The sequence below is a fragment of the Herpailurus yagouaroundi genome, unplaced genomic scaffold (genome assembly GCF_014898765.1).
Source record: "Herpailurus yagouaroundi ecotype Mexico unplaced genomic scaffold, PumYag 160, whole genome shotgun sequence".
In the NCBI taxonomy this organism is placed as follows: Eukaryota; Metazoa; Chordata; class Mammalia; order Carnivora; family Felidae; genus Herpailurus; species Herpailurus yagouaroundi.
The window spans coordinates 34,190,590-34,212,313 of record NW_024412401.1 but is presented as its reverse complement, the minus strand read 5'-3'; the positions used below and the strand labels follow the sequence as shown (position 1 = coordinate 34,212,313).

Genomic DNA, 21,724 nt, shown 5'->3' with positions numbered 1-21,724 from the left:
ATTTTTATGCTGGTTTTAGAACACACCTGAATGGCCTATAATCTTTACATTTGGGAAAGGTAAACCCTTTGGTAGAGGGACAGACACTTTCTCGTCACATGTAAACTACCATTTGGTATCCACTTCCCGTTCACAAACTGCTTTGCAAAAATATAATTTCCTTTAACTCCACAACAACAATGGCGGTGGGTGTAAACACACAGCTTTTCACATGCTCCTGATGTATCACTGTTAGTATGCCCGAGGTGATGGGGTATGTCATGTGCCACTGTGCTTCTGGCCCCCATGTCCACACACTGGAGAGTATTTCAATCAACAGAGAGAATGATATAAGGAAAGCCCTGCCGCTCACTGTGAAGGATGGATCAGACAAAATGTAGTTCCACAGATATTTGGGTCAAATGCTTAGATGCCTAGGGGCCACCCAGTTCCGATACCGCCAGCAGTTCTGACAAGGACAAGATGTCCTTGCACTTTTTGATCTGGGGGTTGAAACTCTTGTGAGTTTCAGCTTAGTGGTTTGAGCTGTCTACAAGACACCATTCATACTGTCATCTTTCCAGTTAACTTTCATACATAAAGACATAAAAAAACAAAATCCACCACGGAACCCAACAGATGAGAACGCCCCACTGATTTCTTTTACCCATATCCTCAAAGGAAACAAATTTCTCTGACAGTTCTACAGATGGTATCACATCTGCCCTTTGTTCATCCTTTCATACAACAACTTTTAAACTTTTTATTGAGTGCCTACTATGTGCCAGGCCCCACGTGAGGCCAGGGATTAGGAAACTACAAGCCAGAGGGCCAAATCCAGTCTACTGTCTGGTTTTGTAAATAAGGTTTATTGGAACACAGTCACACTCATTCATGTATGTGAATTGCACGGCTGAGTTCTGGCAAAGCTGCATAGTTGTGACAGAAATCATCTGGCCCACGAGCCAAAATACTTACTATCTGGCCATTCACAGAAAAAAGTTTGATGAACCTACTCTAGATAAAGAGGATACAGTGGTAAAGAACAATAACAAAGTCCCCGTGGGTCTTCAGATGTTCCTGTTTCTAGGACTGCAGTGGATGACTGCTTACTGCCTAAAGGGGCTGACCAAGTTCGACCCACAGGATCACAGTCAATGCCACTTCTAGGGGCGTGCAAGAATGAGAATAAGGACGACAGGTGTGGACAGATGTGCAAGAGCAGGTGCGAGAGAGGAAGTGTTGGGAAAGTGGATTAGTTAGTGTGGAAACCAGCTGGAACAGGCAGGCCACAGGGATTCCCCCAGAGGGACACCCAAACCCACGGATGGGCCAGGGACCACATGTATCAGAATCACCTGGAGACATGATTAAAAATGCAGGTTAGCAGGCCCCACCCAGGAACCTGGATCTGAGTTCCAGAGGTGTGTCTGAGCTTCCACATTCTTAGCTGGCACCCCCACGTGATTCTGAAGCGCGCTCAAGTTTGAAAGGCACTGGATTAGTGTTTAGTTTTCGTGAGCGGTCGAAGGCGCTCCCAACGCGGTCTGGCCTGAAATCCACTCGTGGCAGGTGAGAAGGGGAAAGAATCGGGGCACAGACACACAGAGGTAGATGCAGTGAAAAGGCAGTTTATTGTCTATTAATACTGTACAGAGAAACAGAGAGAAGCTACAAGTACAGCATTGGCTGTCGCTGGCAGTGTTATTTCTGAAGTCAGTTTTTGTGTTGTTTTTCATCTGAAGGAAATAGAACAGTCAAAGTACACTTCAGGTTACAAAGTACAGCAGCTAGCCCAGCAAGTCTAATTCAGAGTCAGCACGACAGGCTCCCACCCCACCCCCCAACCAACCACAAAAATGGAAATATTTACAGAGAGGTCACTCGCCCCGAGTGAGCTACTAAAGCTGAAAATTCCATCAACAACCTACATTCACTGAAAAGCTGCATCAGACACAACATTTTCTGGAACCCCTGTATGATTTTAACTCTGCTAAGTCAGGAGCTTGAGAGGAAGAAAGAGTGTTCCAGAACCCTGCAAAGATTAGAACTCCTTCTGCTTGCCGGAATAGGATTATCACAGAATTGGGGTTGGAGCTGCACACAGAACAGTTCAGATCAGGCCTTGCCTAGTGGCCTCCCTACATGTAAACACTAGTTGCAAAACCAAGGAGCTGGAGGTCTCCCTGCCACCCCATCTCAACACTGTGAGGCTCCTGGGTGATAAGAGATGAGAGCATATCGGCTCTCCCTTCACACCTTCGGGCAGTTGTATAGCTCTTTCATTTTTGCAGCTGTCTCCATGATGCTGAGTTTGGATTGGGCCAGTTGGAGGGATTCTAGGGATAAAGGAATTGATTTGCATGGGAACCAGAGGGGTTATTTTTCTTCAGTGTTTGTGACCTTGCCTTGTTGGAAAAGGATTTGGTCTTTTAAGGCCATAGAAAAAAGGCCCCTTTTGAGGCAAGGACGCTGCCTGGGAAGAGAGTCTAACAGGGGTGGCGAGCAGACTCTGAGACTTAAGCTGCTCTGTCTCTCAGACAGAGGAACAGGTGTGGATGAAGGTCTTTACAAAACTGAGTTTGGTTGTAATGGGAACTTGGGAGCTTGGGGGAAAACTGGGCGGTGGCGGGGGTGCGGAAACCCAACAACTTTAAAAATTCAGAATCTCATTAGTGGATAAAGACAATTCTTTTTTGTCTCTACTTAACTTGGAAAGTATGGTGTGGCCCCACTGATATTTACAAGGACAATAATAACTCCTAATTTGATACTGTTTGGTTTATACATTTTATATGCTTATGTATAAACTGTAGATGGCCAGAGGCTTCTGACTACCCATCTCATTCAAATGTACCATAGTGAGTGGTCCCTTCCCCTCGAATGTAGTAATTAGTCCTTAAATATGTGAAACAGTTGAACTTCGATCATTGCTGTCGTGAGCTTACATTTAAAATAAAACTGAGAACAAACTGAGGGTTGATGGGGGGTGGGAGGGAGGGGAGGTTCGGTGATGGGTATTGAGGAGGGCACCTATTGGGATGAGCACTGGGTGTTGTATGGAAACCAACTTGACAATAAATTTCATATTTAAAAATAAATAAATAAATAAATAAATAAAATAAAACAAAGTAAAATAAAATAAAATAAAATAAAATAAAATAAAATAAAATAAAATAAAATAAAATGGCTATCCCCTTCCAAAAGATCATTATATGTTATTAAAGGCATAGCCCAGAGAGCTATCTGGCCATATAAGATGGTTTATCTGATGATAGGTATAGAAAGCTTGATCTTACAACCTAGATCTGTTTGGAAACACTGGATTTCACGCAGTGGGGGCAAAAGGGCAGGTCACGGGACCTCTGATCACGACCCCCAAGGTCTGGGTTCATGCTATAGAACTCACCAGAAAGTTACCTTTGTGGAATGGAGAAATAATTCAATCAAGGGTGTTTTCAAACTCAAGCTTCATAATGCATATAGATTTCATTATAAAAATAGCTTTCCTTAAAAAAATACACAAATGTAAAATATTCAATTTCTATAGCCACTCCTTACTCCCGCCCAGAGGGTAATCATCTTAGACCATAACAAATGGGCACACCATTCAGTTATGGCTCAGTCACACCAGTTGAGTCCATGTCTCTTGCCTTTTCAAGCTATGCCACTTGTGCTTAAAAATATGCTCCCAGACCCAGAGAGGAGGCCCACAGTTTCACCCTCTCACTGTGGGAAGGACTGCGGAAGGTCACATGCTCCATGTGGCCTGCCCAGGAATGTCAGGGTGTGATAATCAGACTCAGGTGAGAACACAGGGACATGCTTGGCTGACAGACGGGCATAGACAATGTCCAAGCTATGTCTACTTGATTCTCCCTGCGCCTGACCTGCAAGGTTCTGCCTCAAGGCTCCTGTGACGAAATTTACAGCCCTGAAGAGGGCTGGGCAGGGGCGGGGAAGAGAATGTTGTGTTAATACAGCTTTGGAATACAACCTGCATTGTTTGTTTGTTTGTTTGTTTGTTTTAAAGGACAGAAAAGAAGAACATGAACAGCAATGCTAAGGCAAACTTTCAAATGGCACATCAGAACTGTTTTTGTCATTTGTTTTGTTCACAAGGCAGATACATTCTGTAAACATACATACCATACAGTACATTAACCATAGGAAAATAAAAAGAAAGCCACCCTGTAATTCTTTTCTTTCTGTATTTCTGTTCTTTTACTCCAGAAGGACTGCCTGAAGTCTAGGGAGAATTTGACGGTTCATGAAATATGCGTTTCTTTTGATAAAAATGCAGTGACTTGCGAAGAAGAGCCCCAGTTGACTAGGAAGAGGCATTATGGGGAGAAGATGACCACTCACCCCCCAACTTGTAGAAACTTAGAAAACAGTCACAAAATATAAAAAAGTCATTAATTTTCAGGAAACATTTTGGTTTCCTGCTTAGTAAAAGAGAGCACTGAAAAATTGTTTTTTGTTTTTTATTTTTACAAAAGTTAAGGCTGTCCAGATCTTTGATGCAGAACGTTTAAGGTCCCCCAAATCACATCTTCTATTTTCCAGTTGAAAGCAGGGGTTTGTGCTATGGTTCTGATGGAGTGGGGAGGAGAAGCAGAGGCCTAGTTAAGTCCTATAAAAATTAAGGGGGGTGGGCAAGGTGGTCTAAGGATCCCCAGGGAAATTGCCCTTTGAAACTTTCAGGGTGTAATCTTTGTCTTAATTTTTTTTCTACATTCAAATAATAAGGATTTTGGGTTTTGTTAAAATGGGAATTTTATCATGGAGTTTGCTGAAGCTATGGAAAGACAGACACATAACCACACTGTGCTCCTCAAATGAGACTGACTTCTTTTTCCCTAGAGAATGTAGGCAAGTTTTCCTGGTAAGACCAGAAGAAGGCTATACGATGAGTAAGTTGGCAGCAAGGATCAAAGATCTCATCTGACTCATTTCCTGGAGCTGCTTGTGATAGATACCATAGCTGTGTTACCTGCCGGGTTGTACTATCCAATAGGACAAAGGAAACTCTCGGGTTCTATCCTAATTAGTGGAATTCCCTACGCCTTGACACATAGTAAATTGAGGAGCTGCTAAAAGGTTGCATATTCACAGCGTTTCAAAACTTACTTGTGGTTTGAATAACTGGATGTGCGTGTTGCAAAAATAGAACTTAAAACTGCTTGCCTTGGAATGGTTTTTGTTGTAAACAAATCACATTTTGGGAGATGAGACTATTCCCACCAGGAATGGGCCCTTCGGTGAGTTAAACCTCAGTGACAAGAGAGATGGCTGAACAACAGAAAGTCCCCTGTGAGAATTTTGTCCCTGTTTATCTGTGTTTTAAATTGACAGGGTTAATGCCTTTAAAAAGGAGGAACTTGTTTAGTGGTTCAATCTTGCCTCGGTCACCATATTCCCTTCCTCCTCTTTTGCTAAGCATTAGTTACCAGCATTAAATGAATGGTCATTTCAAAGGTGTTGCATGCTCCCTTGAAATGAAATTCTGCAAGAAGCAAAGAGAAATAAACTGTTTTCATGCTTGGCCTCCACATTTTGCTCCGGAGATGATATTGCATCTCTGTGTTTTCCCCTTTTATGAAAACTTGACCCTAACAGTAAGACATTCTACTTGTATGTAGGAAAAATACCTTGACCACCAGGAAGTAAAATGGAGTTGGTGGGAATTTAAAGCAGATACCTGTGTAGTAACAGTTCAAAAAGGAGTCAAATCAAATGAACTCTAGAATTTGTTTGAGTTTCCTGAAAGGCTTTGAATATTTTTAGGTTGCTCAGAAGGCTTAAGGAAACCATGCTTTGGATTTGGCCAGACAGGAATCCCCTCATCCTTTGTCCTCCCAGTATCAAGTTATATCACTGGACACTGGCCAATCACTGTTAGAGGCAATTAATTTTGTTTATGGAAAGAATTAATAGAATTATGGGTAAAAGAGGTACAAGGTAAAAAAAAAAAAATTCCCCTTAGTTTGTCCTGTTGTACATCAAAGAAAACGGAGTCAAGGATATATAAGTCATCAAGATTTTTTGGGATATGTAAGGTTAAACTTTACCATTTTAACCATTAAAAGATCTTGAATTCAATGCATTGAAAATCTATTTATAACAAATGAAATACCCCTCCTTCCCCACTTTCTCCTCTTTCCATTTCAAGGGGAACCGATTATAAAATTTTAGAAGAAAATCCAACTAACCATTAGCTCAAAAAGATCATAGTTTGGCAGCTTCATTACTGATTCTCTAATTAGTCTTGCTATGTAAGTCAACACTTACATATTTTTGGAGGGTGTGATGCCATACATAATAAAGTTTTTACAGAGAATGATAGCAAGGAAGACAAAATGTTCTCAATCACAACACTGAGGATATTTTCATTATGAAGGGTAGTTACTTGTTACTGTAGGTGAGATTATAGGTCTCATCCCATAAAAGCACTGGCTGAGCCTGAGTCCTCCGTTTTTATAGGAAAATGATACAAAATATGCAAACATATGCCATATTCAAACAAACCATTTACTATGGCCACATATCATTTTAATAAAAGTGACATGTCTTACTTTAAACGATTAAATGATAGGCTTTAATAGTAAAAGTATAGACAGACCTCTAATTCATACAATTTGCTAATCCCTATAATAATAATTGATGAATGAAAGTGCAGATTATCATTGGTCTTTTAGATCTCATGTGTAGGGTTGTGGTGAGAGGGGCAGATCATTTTCTTCACCAGGAACTAGCTCACTATGGAAGGACGGGTAGGTCATTTCTGGGAATTCTCTGTCCTCGAAGAAGGACTGTTTCTCAAACAGCAAGCTCACGGGTTCTAAATTCTACCATTGTACTCACTAACTGTGCTTTTAAAAACTTCTATAGAATAGTTCTAATCCCTAAGTGAGTAAAAAAAGATAAGCTATGGTCAACTTTTAGGTTGTTTCTTTATTAAATAAATTATTAAAATAATAGATTGTCCAAACATTCAGACTGTTTTCTTTTTCTATGTCAATAGGTTTATCTGGCAGGTCATGTTCTTTAACATCTAAATAACGTGTACGTGACCACTGACTGAGGAGCGTGAAGCTGAGTGGGGAGATTTCTAGGCAGTAAAACCAGATGTATTCCTAGGTAAGACAGCAGCTTTATACCACTGCAGCTGCTTCAGTGAACCTGAGATTATTTAGAGGGAACCCCCTCAACTATTCCAAAGCAAGCCATTGATGGAATCATCTTAGAAAGCAGAATTTAGCTCCTTCAGTCGTCCCTTCTCGAACTCTTTTGTTTGCTTGTTTACATAGTGGTGATAAAGTGACTCACTTTGTGCTAATTAAAATATAACTATTTGATAAAAATTAACTTTTAACTAAAGTGTCATTTTTTCCCCTGTCCATTGGAATAAATAGAATGTTAAGCCCGGAAATTTAAAATAATAATAGAGTTAGCACTGAGAAAGCTATTTAGGACAAATTTAGCTGGTTCTATTAAGAAATTCTCTCAAGACGACCTTATTTTTTTCTCATCGACTTTCCACAGAAGTTAGCCTTGATGTCGTATGACTTACTGTATGTTTTTAAAAACTATGTTCTACGGAACATAGATAAATTTTGTGAACGATTCACAACAATGCCATGAACACTTGGGCAAATATCTTCAAGTTGCGATATCTCTGTTATTAAAATCATTTAAAATTTTACATCTTTGTTTTATTACTGTATTATTATTTTACTAAATTGCTTCCCTTTGGTTTTACTAACCCATGTGGTTGTTTGCTTTGGGAGAATGCTAAGAATTTATTTAAAGAACTGTTCATTGTGTTCTAGAAAAAAAGAAACAAACAAAAAAAAAACCCTCATCTTTGATGTTCCGAAATCCCCAAAAGTTTAAGAAACATGCCTTAATAGGCAGCTCAGCTATGTGCCACTCAATTGGTACTTGCAGAATGAGTTTAAGTGCTTAACGTGGAGAAGACAGGTCTTTGTTAAACATTTTTTTACATTCTCAAGTTTGTTTTGAGGGCTGGCTAGACCTCCACGGTGACGTCACGGGAAACATTCTCTTTCTCATGGGGACAGAAAGAAAAGAGTCCAGAAGTAAGGCTCTGTAATCAAGCGGGTGGGTGAGATGAACAGGTAAATTCAGTTCCAGCACCGTCCGTCCACAATGAAGTGGAAACATGGCAGCGACCACTGTAGGTCAGAAAGACTGGTTTAGAAATAGGGTCACTGCAGAGATACTCCTCAAAATGATCCCTTCGTCGAAAGTACATTAACATGATCAGAAAATATCCGTGAAAAAGAAAACAATATAAAAATTGACTTTTTTTTTGAGACAATAGAAGCAAGGCTCATGGATATGCCTAAGTTTAGAGATCACTACTAATGCTCAAAACAATGTCTGTTTCATGTCCTTAGAAAATTAAAAATGGTGCTTCATATATAAAGGGTCCATCAGTTAAGCCGCAGAAAGAGGCAGCTGCCGATGGGCAGGTTACGGAATCAGTCCCTACATTTCAGCCGTGACAAAGCACTGGGTTCTTTTCTTTTCCATCAACTTCATTTCAGTTTTAACAGAAGGAAAGCCATAGATGCACAATACTGTAATCTGGAAGCTTATGTAAGGCAGCAAAAAGCATCACCCTAGATTGAACAGACTAAGTAAGGTCCACTTTTGGCCACACTAGCTACCAGCTAGAGCCAACAGCATTTTGCCACACGAGATATAAAAGCAAAGATCCACAGCAAGGGAGGCAAGGGAGAAGTCAGCGACGTGGTGACGTGTGACTACATTATAGGAACACGCTACAAAATGAAACCCCCGGTACCACTGGGTTCAATTCCAGTCAAGTGAATTAAGGCTACTAGTAACTGGCTGATGTGAAGAGTCCATTCCAATCGAGCAGTAAGAAATCGATTCACTCTCGAAGACACAAGGAAAGGTTTAGAGGAAAAGCAAGTTCTTGGAAAGAATGAAGCAAACACATGCACGCTGTCTCTCAGGTGAGGAAACTGGAGAAAAATGAGAGGGGAAAAATAAGAAAGATCAAAGCAATCCAACTGCAAGGCAAGGCAGGTGTTTGCTTCCAGTTCACAGTATTGCAGTTAGTGGTACAGTGAGGTCTACGTAAGTGGTGGAGAGCACAGAGGCTGCCCAGAAGAAAAGGGAAGAAAGAAGTGGTCACATGACAACACAGCATTGACAGCGCTTTTTCTTTTGGGTACCTGGGGCTGGCTCTGTGGCCAGGCTCTCTTCCTTCCCTTCTGGGGATGAGGGCTCTGTGGTGTCTGAGATTGGCCTCCCGGACACAAGCTCTGCCGCATTCCCATCGATAGTGGACACGTCCGTCACGGTCTTCTCCCTCAATGACTTCTCATCGTCTTCATCAATGAGGACCAATTCAGCCTTGATGGTTTCATCATAGCCTAGCACCTTCTTAGTCTCCTCTTCATCCTCAATATTTTGGTAGCCCATGAAAATCATGGTGACTGGCTGATCCAAGTTTGCCTCTGGCCCTTCCGTGCTGGGAGCTGGGGCCTGCTGCCCTGGGGTCCCGGAAGAATGATCTTTCCTAGACTTATGTACCATTTCTAACTTGGCTTCTTTGCAGAGCATGTGTTCCTTAGGGTGGCTGAGGCTCCCGTCCGCAATCACAGTTCTTTCTGACACGTGCCCTCCTCTGAAGCTTGATTGTCCCGCCTTCTGAATAAGCTCTTCTACATCCTTTGAGCTTAATCTGTGCACTCCATTTTCTACTACAGTGCCTCCTGAGTGCACCTCATACACTACTTTGGTACCGTCATCATAGACTTTGACTCCTCTCTGATGGACCCCCTCTGGGCCAATGGTGGATGTAGAGAGAATCTTGGTCTCTCCTGTTTGTTTGTCTTTCTCCACATTAATTTCCATGGCGTACACAGCTTGAATGAAAACAAGAGAAAGGAAGTGCATGTTACAACAAAAAAAGCCAGTGAATGGTTAATTGCCAAACAGACAAAAAAAAAAGGTTTTGTGCCCTTTCTAGTCTAACTGCCAAGCATCTTGAGTGTTAGAGTTGAGTGCACATTGTGGACAGAGGTGGTTATATATGTATTTGAACACAGAAGCTTAATACACTGGGAAGCCAGGTGTACAGAGTTACTATATCTCAGTGGCACTTATACTTTTAAGGAAGACCTGCTAAAATAAGACCACAAGCGACTGTTTGGATCCAACGTAATGAATTACAGGGAGGCTGGTGACATGCAAGTTTACCTTGATTGAGACCTTACCCTTATCTTATAGGCAATTTTATAGGCCCTGGTTATGAAATACCATAATTCCAAAACCTTGAATCTTTTTCCAATTCTTTCCCCAAGCACTCTACTGTTGTTTTTTTTCCTGCATTTCCTCTTACTGTTAATGGAGAATAAGAATATGCAAAGGATTTTGCAGGTGGGACCTGGCTATCCTCCACTGTTCGGTAAAACAGGGTGTGTGCGGGAACTGAAGTGACAAAAGCAGTCAGATTCCATGCTCTGAGTACTTCAATCGCTTAGCTAGGTTTCTGAAACAAGAACCAGAAAAAGAACAAGACAGAGGTAGTGTCATCCTGTGACACTGGAACTTGGGGACAATGACTACAGAAGGCCCCTTCTTCTGCCGTGTGCACAGCACACAAGCCAGGTCCTTGTGATTCTGCCCCATCCATCAACTTCTTTCTCTTTTACTGCCACTACTCAATCTGAGACACCACTTCTGCTCCCCTAGATTACTGGAAGGGCATGCTACCCACTCTTCCCAATCAGACTAGCCCCTCTCCAGCTCATCCCAAATCCTGCTGCCTATCTGGGGCTCCTAAGGACATGCTCTTCCCTGTTCTAGTCTTGTGTGACACTCCATATTTTCAAATCTGTTACACAGAGGCACACATTCTGTGGCCAGAGGCACACATTCTGGATGCCAGGGAACTGACCATTGGTCCCATAAGGCCAACTGTCCCCAGGCACCCTTTCCCTGGATGACCCATGGATACATCAGCCTCCACAGCTTCAAAACTGAATCCACCTTCTCTGAAAACTCCTCCATAGCCTTGGTTTTACATAACACCAGCACCATACAGCATCTCAAGTGAGAAGCCTCAGAATCACACCTGATTTGTCCTTTTCTTCCTAATTTCTTCCATAGCCAAACAATTGTCGTGAGAAATTAATTGCATTTCATACTTCTCCCCTTGTACCTCCTCACCACTGCCTCTATTACCACTGCCTCAGATCAGGCCCCCTTCTGCTCTCTGCATGACAGCTGTGCCCAAGTTCACCTGTCACTTCTCATAGCAGGGGGCAGAAGGGGCCCAAGGTTTGTTTCTGTATGTCCAGAGGAGCAAAGAATGGTTTTATATTTTTAAAATATTATTAAAAGAAAAGATAGGAAGGAAGGAAGGAAGGAAGGAAGGAAGGAAGGAAGGAAGGAAGGAAGGAAAGTAAAAAAGAAAGAAAGTAAAGAAAGAAAAGAATGTAAAGAAAAAAAGAATTTAAGAAAGAGAAAAGGAAAAAAAAAGGGAAAAAAAAAGAATATGTGCTCCACAACACCTAAAATATTTATAATCAGGCCATTTATAGAAAAAATCTGCCAACCCTGCTAGCCTATACTCCATTCTGCCCATAGCACCCTCTCCACAAACCCTGTGTTGGTTCCTTGTGTCTTTATAGGATAAATGCCAAATGCCTTAGCTTGGCATATAATTCCCCTTGGAATTTGTCTGCAACTTCCTTTCAAGGCTTGCCTCACAGCCCCTCTCATTCCATGTACACCCCGGCCACAGCAAACTCACTATTCCCAGAATTTAACATCCTTCCCTGCCTGCTGTCTCCCTGCCCAGCCTGCCTTTCCCATGTGGCATCTCTGCTTATGAGTCCTTACCTCTTTCAGAATAACTATAAGCTCCCCAACTATGTTAAGAAGATACAAATGATCTTTTCAACCGCATGTTCAATGGCTCCCTTTTCCTCTAGCATAATCTAGTAACTGGTGTTACCATCCCACACCTCAACTCTTCCTGCTTTTAAGATTCCCTTCTTTTGAAACGTCCTTCTTTTAAGTTTCTATACATCCAAATACGACCCATCCATCAATGCCCAGTCAGCTGCCTCCTCTTCCAGAAGGTTTCTTTGACTCTTCCATCTCTAAGGCATCCCTCTCTCTTTTTTTAACTTAGTTTTTTTCAGTAATCTCTATCCCCAACATGGGGTATGAACTCACAATCCCCAGATCAAGAGTCTCACACTCTTGCAACTGAGTCAGCCACTGCCCCCTCTCACTCTTCTTAAGAGTCTCTGAACATTTCTAAACCTCTCTGAAGGTGCTTCACACTTTCCACTCAGTAGTATAATTATTTGTGGGAATGTTTTATTAGCTCCATAGAGTTTTAGGATCACTAAAGGCTAGTGTTTTGCCTGACGTCTTTCTATGATTCCCCCCTCCCCACCAGCACCTACCTTGAAGTCTTTTGTATAGAAGGTACCCGATATACACACCTGTGAAACAAACACTACTAATTGAAAAGTCTACTTTGGTTGCCTTAATCTAGTCACAAATACTTTGTATAACACGACACCCATGAAAAGGTACACACAGTAATTAATGTTTGAACTGGTTAAGAAAATAGCAACGATACTGTTCCATCTGCTTGGGTAATAAGATAGTCTGTTCACAGTTCACACTTAACTAAAAAGATTGTGAAGTCAGATCCAATGCTTGATTTTCATCATGTCCATTTTGAAAGTTTCACTTATTCAGCACAAAGATCTTGAGTTTCCTTCAGTGACACAGTGAGAGGCCAACCGATCTTTGTCATTTCAGAAGCACATGGGCTCACACAATGATGGTGATGTCAAGAGAAATATTTGTCTCAGTTATTTCCTGATTTTCCACAAAGCGTGTCACCAGAGAAACAGAATAGACATTTAAAATTCTGCACGGACTCCAAAGCCTCTTCTTTAAATATTACACTTATAATTTGAAAAGCACCATTTTGGGTTATTATGTCCTATTACTATTAAAACACTCACGGGACATATTTGTAAATAAGGATGGTACTAATGATTGCCAGTTATAGGTACAATATCTAATTATCCATCCAGTAATATGTGAACAAAATGACACCTTGATCTGTAATCAGTACAGAATATGGAACAAAACATTTTCATATCCATATGTGATTGGATACAAATTATTAACATGGGAATCTTTAGAGATGTCTTTCTTCTTTTGCCCACCAATGAGAATGCTGTCATTGTTGGTCCAATCTTCCTCTCTCCGTCATCTTAACCCCCAACCCTCATTTTGTCTTTGCCTGTTCCTGGATTCAAAGACTGGACAGAAAAGACGATGAGGAGAAGTTCTGTGTTCGAACAGCTAAGTAGACACACACACAATAGAGTTGAGAAAGAAGGAATTCAGAAGGAGAGCTCATAAAAGCTGTGTGCAATATGGATGGAGAGGGAACATTTTTGTGGCAGTGGAGGGGATGTGCAGAGGAAAGAAAAGGAAACGTAAGAAATGCTTCCGGTGGGGATATGAACTGGATTCCTTTTCACATCCTTCAGGAAAAACAGGTAAAGAACAGAGTTTCTCTTTAGTTTTGTTCTAGTTTTGTCTTGTTCTTGTTCTTGTTCTTGTTCTTGTGTGTGATTTTAAACTGTATTTTGTTAAATGTGCTGTGGCCCTGGGACTGAACCACGTGTGGCATGGTTTCATTAGGGTTACATATTCATATCTACATTTTCATGTTGTACACTGTTCTTGCAATATCTCTAGAATATGGGGGTAGAACATCTGAAGACATTTTGCTCATAAAATAAACCTAAGTATGTTATGCCATAAAATACAATATCCATCCATATTTCCTCCCTCAGATAAAACAAGGCTTCAAAAGAAACAGATTTTTAGCAGGTTTTGTCAGGGTCCAGCCTCACATGCTTTGATTCCATCTCTCTCCTCTTAGGATGGGATACTTAGGTGAGCACTTTGAGAAGCTCTTGCTTCACACAAAGGCTTTGACTTCATGGATACCCATATGAGAATATTATCAGACATTCAGAAAACCACACAGGAGGCATGAACGTTTATCTTAAACGTGTTGTTGATGAGCAAGCATTGTTATTTTGCTCCAGTTCTCAGCCAATAATATTTCAAATGTGAACCAGGGTGGATATGAACCAGTAGGAAAATGAGACTTACATGTTAAATTTGACATTTTATTTTCGATGCCATGCACACAATTTAAACAACTCTCCCGCTTGTTACTGCCGAGTCGTGTTTACCAGAGGTCTCTCAATTACGTCATGCTCTCATGTCTAACCACAAAAAATACCCCCTGCTCTTCCCTACTCTTCCCTCCTCTTCCCTCAAGCTTCCCCCATGCCACAGGGGTAACAGGACAATCTGTGTAGTGACGAGGGCCCAGTGCTCAGCTTATTGAAAAAAAGAAAAAGGAAGGGGTGCTGCTGAGGGGCGGAGGCTTTCTGGGAAGCCCCTGAAAGAGATTTTGAGAGAGCCCCATGGACATACAAGAAAGTATGTGAAGAAAAGCTCTCTGAAATTTCCTGGAGGAGGGTTCTGGAGAGAAAAAAGAAAGGAGACAGTCTGATGGTAGTTCCAGTGATAGGAGGACTGAAATCTGGAAGTATTTTTTTACAAAATGATAGATTTAATTGCTGATTTCCCAACATGACATACTGATGACAATAAGGTTGGAGGGTTTAAAGCATTTGTGCGATTCTTTCCAAGAACCTAGACAGGGGAGTGAGTAGATACTCATTTTGTCAGTGAAGAATAAGAACCAAAGCAGTGACTTTCTGCGAAGGGATACAAGTGAATGATGGAATGGCACTTTGATGTTGGCTTTACTAGGTTCTTGCTCCCCCATGGCCCTCTGGTCAATAAGGAGAATCTTGAAGAGGCAGAGGTGGTCTAACGGGGGTTGATAATACTAGACTCCAGGTGCTGAAAACAGCCAGGTGTGGACTAGAAGGGAGGCCCCTGGGAAAGATACCTGCTGAAAAACCAGGGTGAGGGTGGGCTGTGAAGCTGTTCTGGTCTGGCATGCCGCGGAGCCCAAAGACATGGGTCTGGGAAGCAGAGAATGCTTGATTCCAGTTCAAACTTATTCCCATGGCTCTATGTACTCTTTTGTTCCTAGTTACCATTAGCTTTGGTAAAGAGAAGGCAGCTCTAAAGACTATAAGGAGCCTAGGGAAAAGGAAACAAGAACACCCAACACAAGTGACGTGTGGCTGACCAATCACATGATTCCATTTCAGAAACAAGCCAAGAGCATACCAAACGAGACAGTGTGTTCCATGAGGACGGAAAACTCAATCATGTCACATCCCTTGACTCATCAGGGTTCTCCCAGCTCACTTGTTTTGACCCACTGTGATCAGTGGGAGGAGGTAGAAGGCCGAAGGTCCACATGTAAAGTATAAAATGACACCACCTACTGTCATTAGTCAGTAAGATGGGAGGTACTGGGGAAAGGGAGGAAGACACTTGGTCTGAATTCCTATTGAGGGGACACCCTGTCTTTGGACCTCACTTTTCCCATTTGTACAATGAAGGATATCCAGCTTTGATATCCTGTGGCGCTGTAAACAGCCTGTGTGCCTTGTGACCCAATGATGTATAAAGTATGTTAGGAGGGCAACAGACAGCCAGATCATGACTGTTACCCAGAAGTGAACATCCAGTAGCTGACATCGCACTGGGAATGTAGAAGAGAAACGGTGCACATGCTTGGCTTATTGAGTGAAGCACATACATGCAATCTTTTCCTGCTGGCCTATGAGTACGCATATACATATATGCTCGTACCTTCTCTTGAGGATGGAAATACAAAACTGGCTATCATAATGGCAAAATAACAGTGAAAGTGAGGAAACTGATTCAGAGTGGATTTTCCCTCTCATCCCAACACTTAGGCAATCTCTAACTTCAAAAACCAGTAATCAAAAATTTCTTGGAATAATTGTTTTCCCAGGATACCTTAGTATCAACAAAAGTAAGTCAGCAAAGTTGTGATATCATGGATAACAAGAGCAAAAGCCAATTTCCTATATCTGATTTTGCTCCTATCTTCTTGGTCAAGAAGGATGGTTTTCAGTCCAAAAAGTGCCAGAAAGAATACCACTAAGAGAGAAATGAAACCCAGATGAGTGGAGAAGATTGGAAAAAAATAAAGCACCCAGGGATATAAATGCGTTCAGTGCTTCAGACCCAGGGATCAGTTCCCTTATCGATAAATGTGTCTTAAGAATCTTACACACTGGGGCGGGGGCGGGGGCGGGGGGCGGGCCTGGGTGGCTCAGTGGGTTAAACATCCGACTCTTGGTTTAGGCTCAGGTCATGATCTCATGGTTTGTAAATTCAAGTCCCACATTAGGCTCCGTGCTGACAGTACAGAGCCTGCTTGGGATTCTCTCTCTCCCTCTCTCTCTCTGCTCCTGCCTGCTCCCCCCATCCCCGCTTGCTCTCTCTGTCACTCTCTAAAAATTAAATAAACTTAAAAAAAAAAAAAAGAATCTTATACACTGGGAAAGGTGTGGAGGCAGACATCCAAAGTTCTGATTTTAAAAAATAGAAGGAAGGAATTACATAAACTATGTAGCAGTAGCTTGAGATCATGGCTGGCTAAATTCTAAAGTTCATTTTCAAAGAGCAGAGACCACCAAGAACCAGGGAGGATTCATCAGGAAGAAGGTATACAGATTAATCTCGTTTTCTTTTTGTTCCAGTTCTTTATAGACAATTTAGGCAAAGCCAGAGACACAGCACATCTGGATCATCATCAAGTCCCTTATATTCCTGTGAAAAAGACAGAAATATGTGCCTTTGGGTGTCAAGACAATTGCCAGAACTTGTTACTCATTAAATGATCATGCCCCATACATGTCTACTTAGGGTTCTCAAGGGCCAGGAGACCCCAACAGTATGTCACAGGCCTCTGACTTTGGATCCAATTGTGCAATGTTTTCATCAACGCGATGATGAAAAATAATGGAAGCTTACTTTTCAGATCTGAGATGATACCAAATACAGAAGAAAAGCAAGGTTGTGAGGTGCTAAAATCAATAGCTGTGAAGACCCCAACAACAGAGAAGATCTATTTTTAAAACTGTTAAACGCTTTATTCAGATGGAAATCTGATATAGAAATACAATATAAACCCAAGGACAGAGGAGCTGCTGTGTCTGAAATGGGAGAGAACACCTGAGCCCTGACTCTCAAATCCCCTTACACCATTCCCTCCTCTACTTTTCAAGAAGGCTCCTCAGTGACCCCCCAAGGGGCTCCTGACACTTACATGGGGCAATCTAACATGAAGAAATTTAACAATCACATCAAATCTACAAAGGGCAGACAGCTCATCCTTACTTTTGCCTTTTGAGATAATGAAATAAATAACTTTGTAGGTTCTCTGAGCAGGTGAAGCCATATGTGCACAATTAGGGAAACAGACTACGTGTTTCAACGGCAATGATTCTGGAACTACGACTACACAGGATAAAGGGAATGAGGATGAGCAGTGGCACATGTCAAACGACTCTGAGGCTTTACTTTAGAACCTGAACCTGAAAGGCTATGGCACCAGCGAAGTGAGTCATATGGTCTGTGGCTTCACGCTCTGGGCTGGGGGGAGATCAGCCCAGCCAAGAGTGCACGGAGCAGCTCTGAGCACTGTAGCTCAGGAAGATTAGAGACAAAGTGAGGAGTGTTCAGAGGGGAGGGACAAGGATGGCGGAGGGTGTCAAGGGCATGTAGAGTGGGGATCTGGGAAAGACCAGAAAATGACAGTCATTTTCAAATGGTTAAAGGGAAATCAACTTGGGTTTGTTCTGAGTGCCTCCAGGTGGCTGGATCGGGGGGAGATGGAGGCAGACGAATGATAGCTCCATCAGAGGAAGGACTTCCCCAGGGTCAGAACCAATTAGAATGAGCTGCCTGGAGGGACACTAAGCTCCAATAACAGAGGTGCGTGACTGTGTCTGAGGACCCTCTGTGGAGGGCGGCTATACCCTGGCTTCCATGTTTGACTGGAATAGACGCCACCTAATTCTAAAAGCAATGATGCTAAATAAATCCCCATTTATACACAATCCTGAACTTCCCAAACTCCAAACAACCAGAATATTGAGTAATGACAAGTGACATATATTAAAATGGCCCCAAGATTATGCAAAGTTTCCAAAAGGATGTTCATAAAGCAAGATGGATCATATCTAGGAAAAAGAATTCTAGTGGTGAGTGCCATTATTTGGTATGCTATCCATGCTCTGTATCGTCACTATTGGCCATAAATGATCATGAATCTGGACACTCCATTCCAAAAGCAGTCTAGACAAAGGAATTAACCACATCAAATGCGATTCCAGCCACAATTCTGCTCGCATATATTTCCACAGTTAGATATATCTATGCAAATTTGTTCTTCAGTAATAAACAAAAGTACACATAAACTTGTTTTTGAAGATTCTCATCACATAATACTTTTTTTGGAAAGTGCATTTGCCATTGGATCACTATATTTCTGCAGCATCTTCAACTATGAAGGAAGTTAGGTTGTGATAGTGCACGTAGCCCCACAGACCCAGCACTACAATCACATTAACATTTTACTCTTGCATATTACACTGTTCGACTATCAGTGCTACTCTTATCCCCCTTAAAAATTAGTTCTCACACACTGTCTCTACCCTCTCCCTGAGCTGATCCATTAGTTGGATCATATCACCTGTCCTGTGAGGTCCGGGAACATGTTGTGGAAAGGGGCTGGGAAGCTGTTTACCCACACTTATTGGGAACTATCAACAACCAAGGCTCCAATAACAAGCAGAAGGTATGTGACTGTTGAACAGTTATTACCTTATCTGATCTCATAAGTGCTCCTTGGAGCATTTGAGAGTCTGTGGCTTAAACTACTGCCAGTGATTCCTTTACAGCATGCCTGTAGGCGCAAGATCCAGTTTATCAGTCCAGGGACATGTGGACCTGGCCAGGGTTTGACCACACACCATTTAAGGTCCCACCCAACTCTACAACTCCATAAGTCAGTATGTAAAACTGATATGCTAAGATGTTTATGGAGACATCCCACAGATATTTAATCAGTACACAACTGCGTCAACACTTATTTGCCCTTTTGTTTTATTTTTACATTAAAATAAGGAGGGAATATTTGCTTCACAAAATATTCAGATTGGCCCATAAAAAAGATTTCTCTGGCTTAGAAGTCCATGATTATTTTGTTTCATGGAAAGTATCATTATAAGATTTATTTTAGAAATTAATTCACCTAGATTATGTAAAGCATAATTTCACATTCATATTTGAACTCATCCACATTGTCACTGGCCTTGGCCATTTTTTCATTTAGCCTGCTGGCCCTCATTGCATTTCTGTGTAGAGTGAAAAGATTGGTATAGATTTATTTTTCATGTCCATCAGTTCTGATTTCTGAGGCACATTCACATTGGATAAGGCAAAACATAGCTCTCTCTATACTTTGTACTCATAAATGTATTATTTTTTTAAATTCACCATTGTGAAAAACATTAGCAAGAAACATACGTTCTTTAAATTGCTACCTTTCCCCTAAGTATACCACAGTAGCTAAGAAATCATTGCAGAAATGGGGGACTTGGAAGTATATGTTTATAATATGCAAGCAGCTCTATTCCCAAAGGGTTTGGCAACATACTCATATACTTTGAAGATAATTTCCACCCAGTTTCCACCATAGCTCCTTTGATCTTGTATGTTTCTGATATGGAAAATAAAACCCCCTGCAGGCAGAGTCCAGATCAACTTTGAGAATAAGGAGAGATACAAAGACCATGAGAGACAGACCACACTAAAGTTAGGGGGAAAATGCTCTATTATTTTCTCAATATTCCCTCCTATTCAGTCCTTTATTACGTATTAGGGCCTAGTTCCTGCACTTTGTGGCCACTGTAAACTCTATGTCTGAGGCTGGGCTGAGGACAAGGTCCCCTATGGGAGGATATCTGGACATCCCTTATTATTAAAGCTCAGAGAAATGCCAAGCCCCATGTCCAGTCCTGGCATCAAAACCAAATAGCTCCCCAGGACTTACCAGCTGCTCTGCTAGTCCCGTCCTGCCCAGGTGATGGTTCTGCTGTTCGTGAACAGAGGATTGGCAGGTCGGGGAGCTGGGAGGAAATGTAATTTACTGCATCTGGTAGCAGAGAACAGGGAATGCAATTAGGCACAGTGTCGGGAGGCCCAGTGGGTTCACTGCCGAGACAGCAGCTTGTCTGCCCTACATAATGGACCGCAGAGGCGGCCACTGAACGAGAGGATCAGGGTAAACAAAGACAAGCATTTGCTCAGTGACTGGTATTCAGCAGAGTAGCTGAGGTAGGAGGGATCCTGGCCAGAGAGCTCAAGCCCCAGGACTGCTCTATGTATTAAAAGATTCATCAGAAAGCTCTAGATTCTAAGAGTACAATGAGTTCAGGAGGGAAAAGGGGTTTGGCTAGTGAGAGCCATTATCGACTTGGTAGGATTGACCAAACATGAGACATCAAACTAGAAATATGCCTTAAACAGTACTGAAAAATAGACTTGGGGCTCAATCCCTAAACTGCAAATGTAGTTTCCGGTGCCTGAATCATTCAGAAGACCTATTTTACAGACATAAAAAACAAACAAACAAACAAAACCCCAAAACTCTAGAATTTATCCTACAATTTCAATACTTCAGGTTATTGTTTCAGCCAGGAAACCCTGAGATTCCAAATAACAACAGCCAGTGAGTTCACCATTAGCCCAGTTGTAGGAAACATGGCCAAGAAAAGCAGGGAGACCAGCTCCAGTTGGGAAAATAGCTGGATAAGGCCATTTGGGGAGGTGAGACTCTGCGGAGTATGAACCTTAGCAGATGTGTCAAATCAGAGGAAAGCAGGAAACCACTGGGGGTGAAGGAGAAGAATTTGTGTATCTCCCAGAGAGAAGTGGGAAAGGGAAGGCAGGAACGTTCTAGAGCACTGGGCTCTATATGATGTGATTCCTTCCTTATGTCAGGACCATGTCCCAGAATCCTGGAATGCCAGTTGCTCCTCAGGGGTCCCTCTGGCTGCTTACTGCACATCTTCACTGAATCTCTCCTAATCACCTCAGACTCAACATGTCCCAAACAGAACTCCCACCTGTGCTCATCTGCTGCTTTTCCTGTACTCTGTGTCTCAGCTTACTGGCACCACAATTCACCCAGGATCCTGGGCAGTGCCCTGAATGCTCCCTCTCAGTGCCCAGTCAGCCCCCTAGCCTCTACCTCCTTCACATCTCTTACATCCGTCCCGTCCTCTGTATCCCCATTGATATTGCCTTTGTTCTGCCAGTTTTCATTTTTCCTTTTTAAATTGCATGCTGGAGAGAACCATGGACAGACACTAGATTAGGATGAGGATTAGGATTAGTTCAGTTCTGCACCAGCTAGACCATTTGCTGACTCGCATGTGAGTATCAACAATCCAGAATGTGCTGATATTGGACCATTATATTTTGAGGAACACACTCTGTGGGTAGAGGTGGGGTGGAGCTTCACTGAGGGAGTGGGTTTTTCCATATCAACCATTTGGGGAGAAGGAATAGGACATGAGGAGTAGGTGGGCAAGGCTTTCATCATGGTGAGGTTCAAGTGACTACCCCTCAGGGGCCTTATGTGTGCTGGAGAGTG

The 21,724-nt window shown here is 42.1% G+C and overlaps 1 protein-coding gene and 1 long non-coding RNA gene across 9 annotated transcripts in view; one reads left to right on the top strand and one right to left on the bottom strand.

Annotated features, from left to right (window-relative positions):
* The window catches only part of PALM2AKAP2 (PALM2 and AKAP2 fusion), a 465,690-nt gene that overhangs the window by 183,523 nt on the left and 260,443 nt on the right, over positions 1-21,724 (bottom strand). For 4 of the 8 annotated variants that reach the window (XM_040481929.1, XM_040481927.1, XM_040481928.1 and 1 more), the window contains exons 7-8: positions 20,120-20,221; positions 9,213-9,908 (exon numbers count right to left, since the gene is read on the bottom strand). The exons of 1 other annotated variant lie outside the window; for it this stretch is intronic. In XM_040481929.1, the coding sequence (XP_040337863.1) occupies positions 9,213-9,908; positions 20,120-20,221 (798 nt within the window). The remainder of the gene's footprint in view (positions 1-9,212; positions 9,909-20,119; positions 20,222-21,724) is intronic. 3 more of the 8 variants (XM_040481932.1, XM_040481933.1, XM_040481930.1) reach the window with 2 other exon arrangements.
* On the top strand, positions 634-17,448 carry LOC121034818 (uncharacterized). The gene is made up of 2 exons (XR_005792633.1): positions 634-1,551; positions 16,761-17,448. It is a non-coding gene; the product is annotated as an uncharacterized LOC121034818 (long non-coding RNA).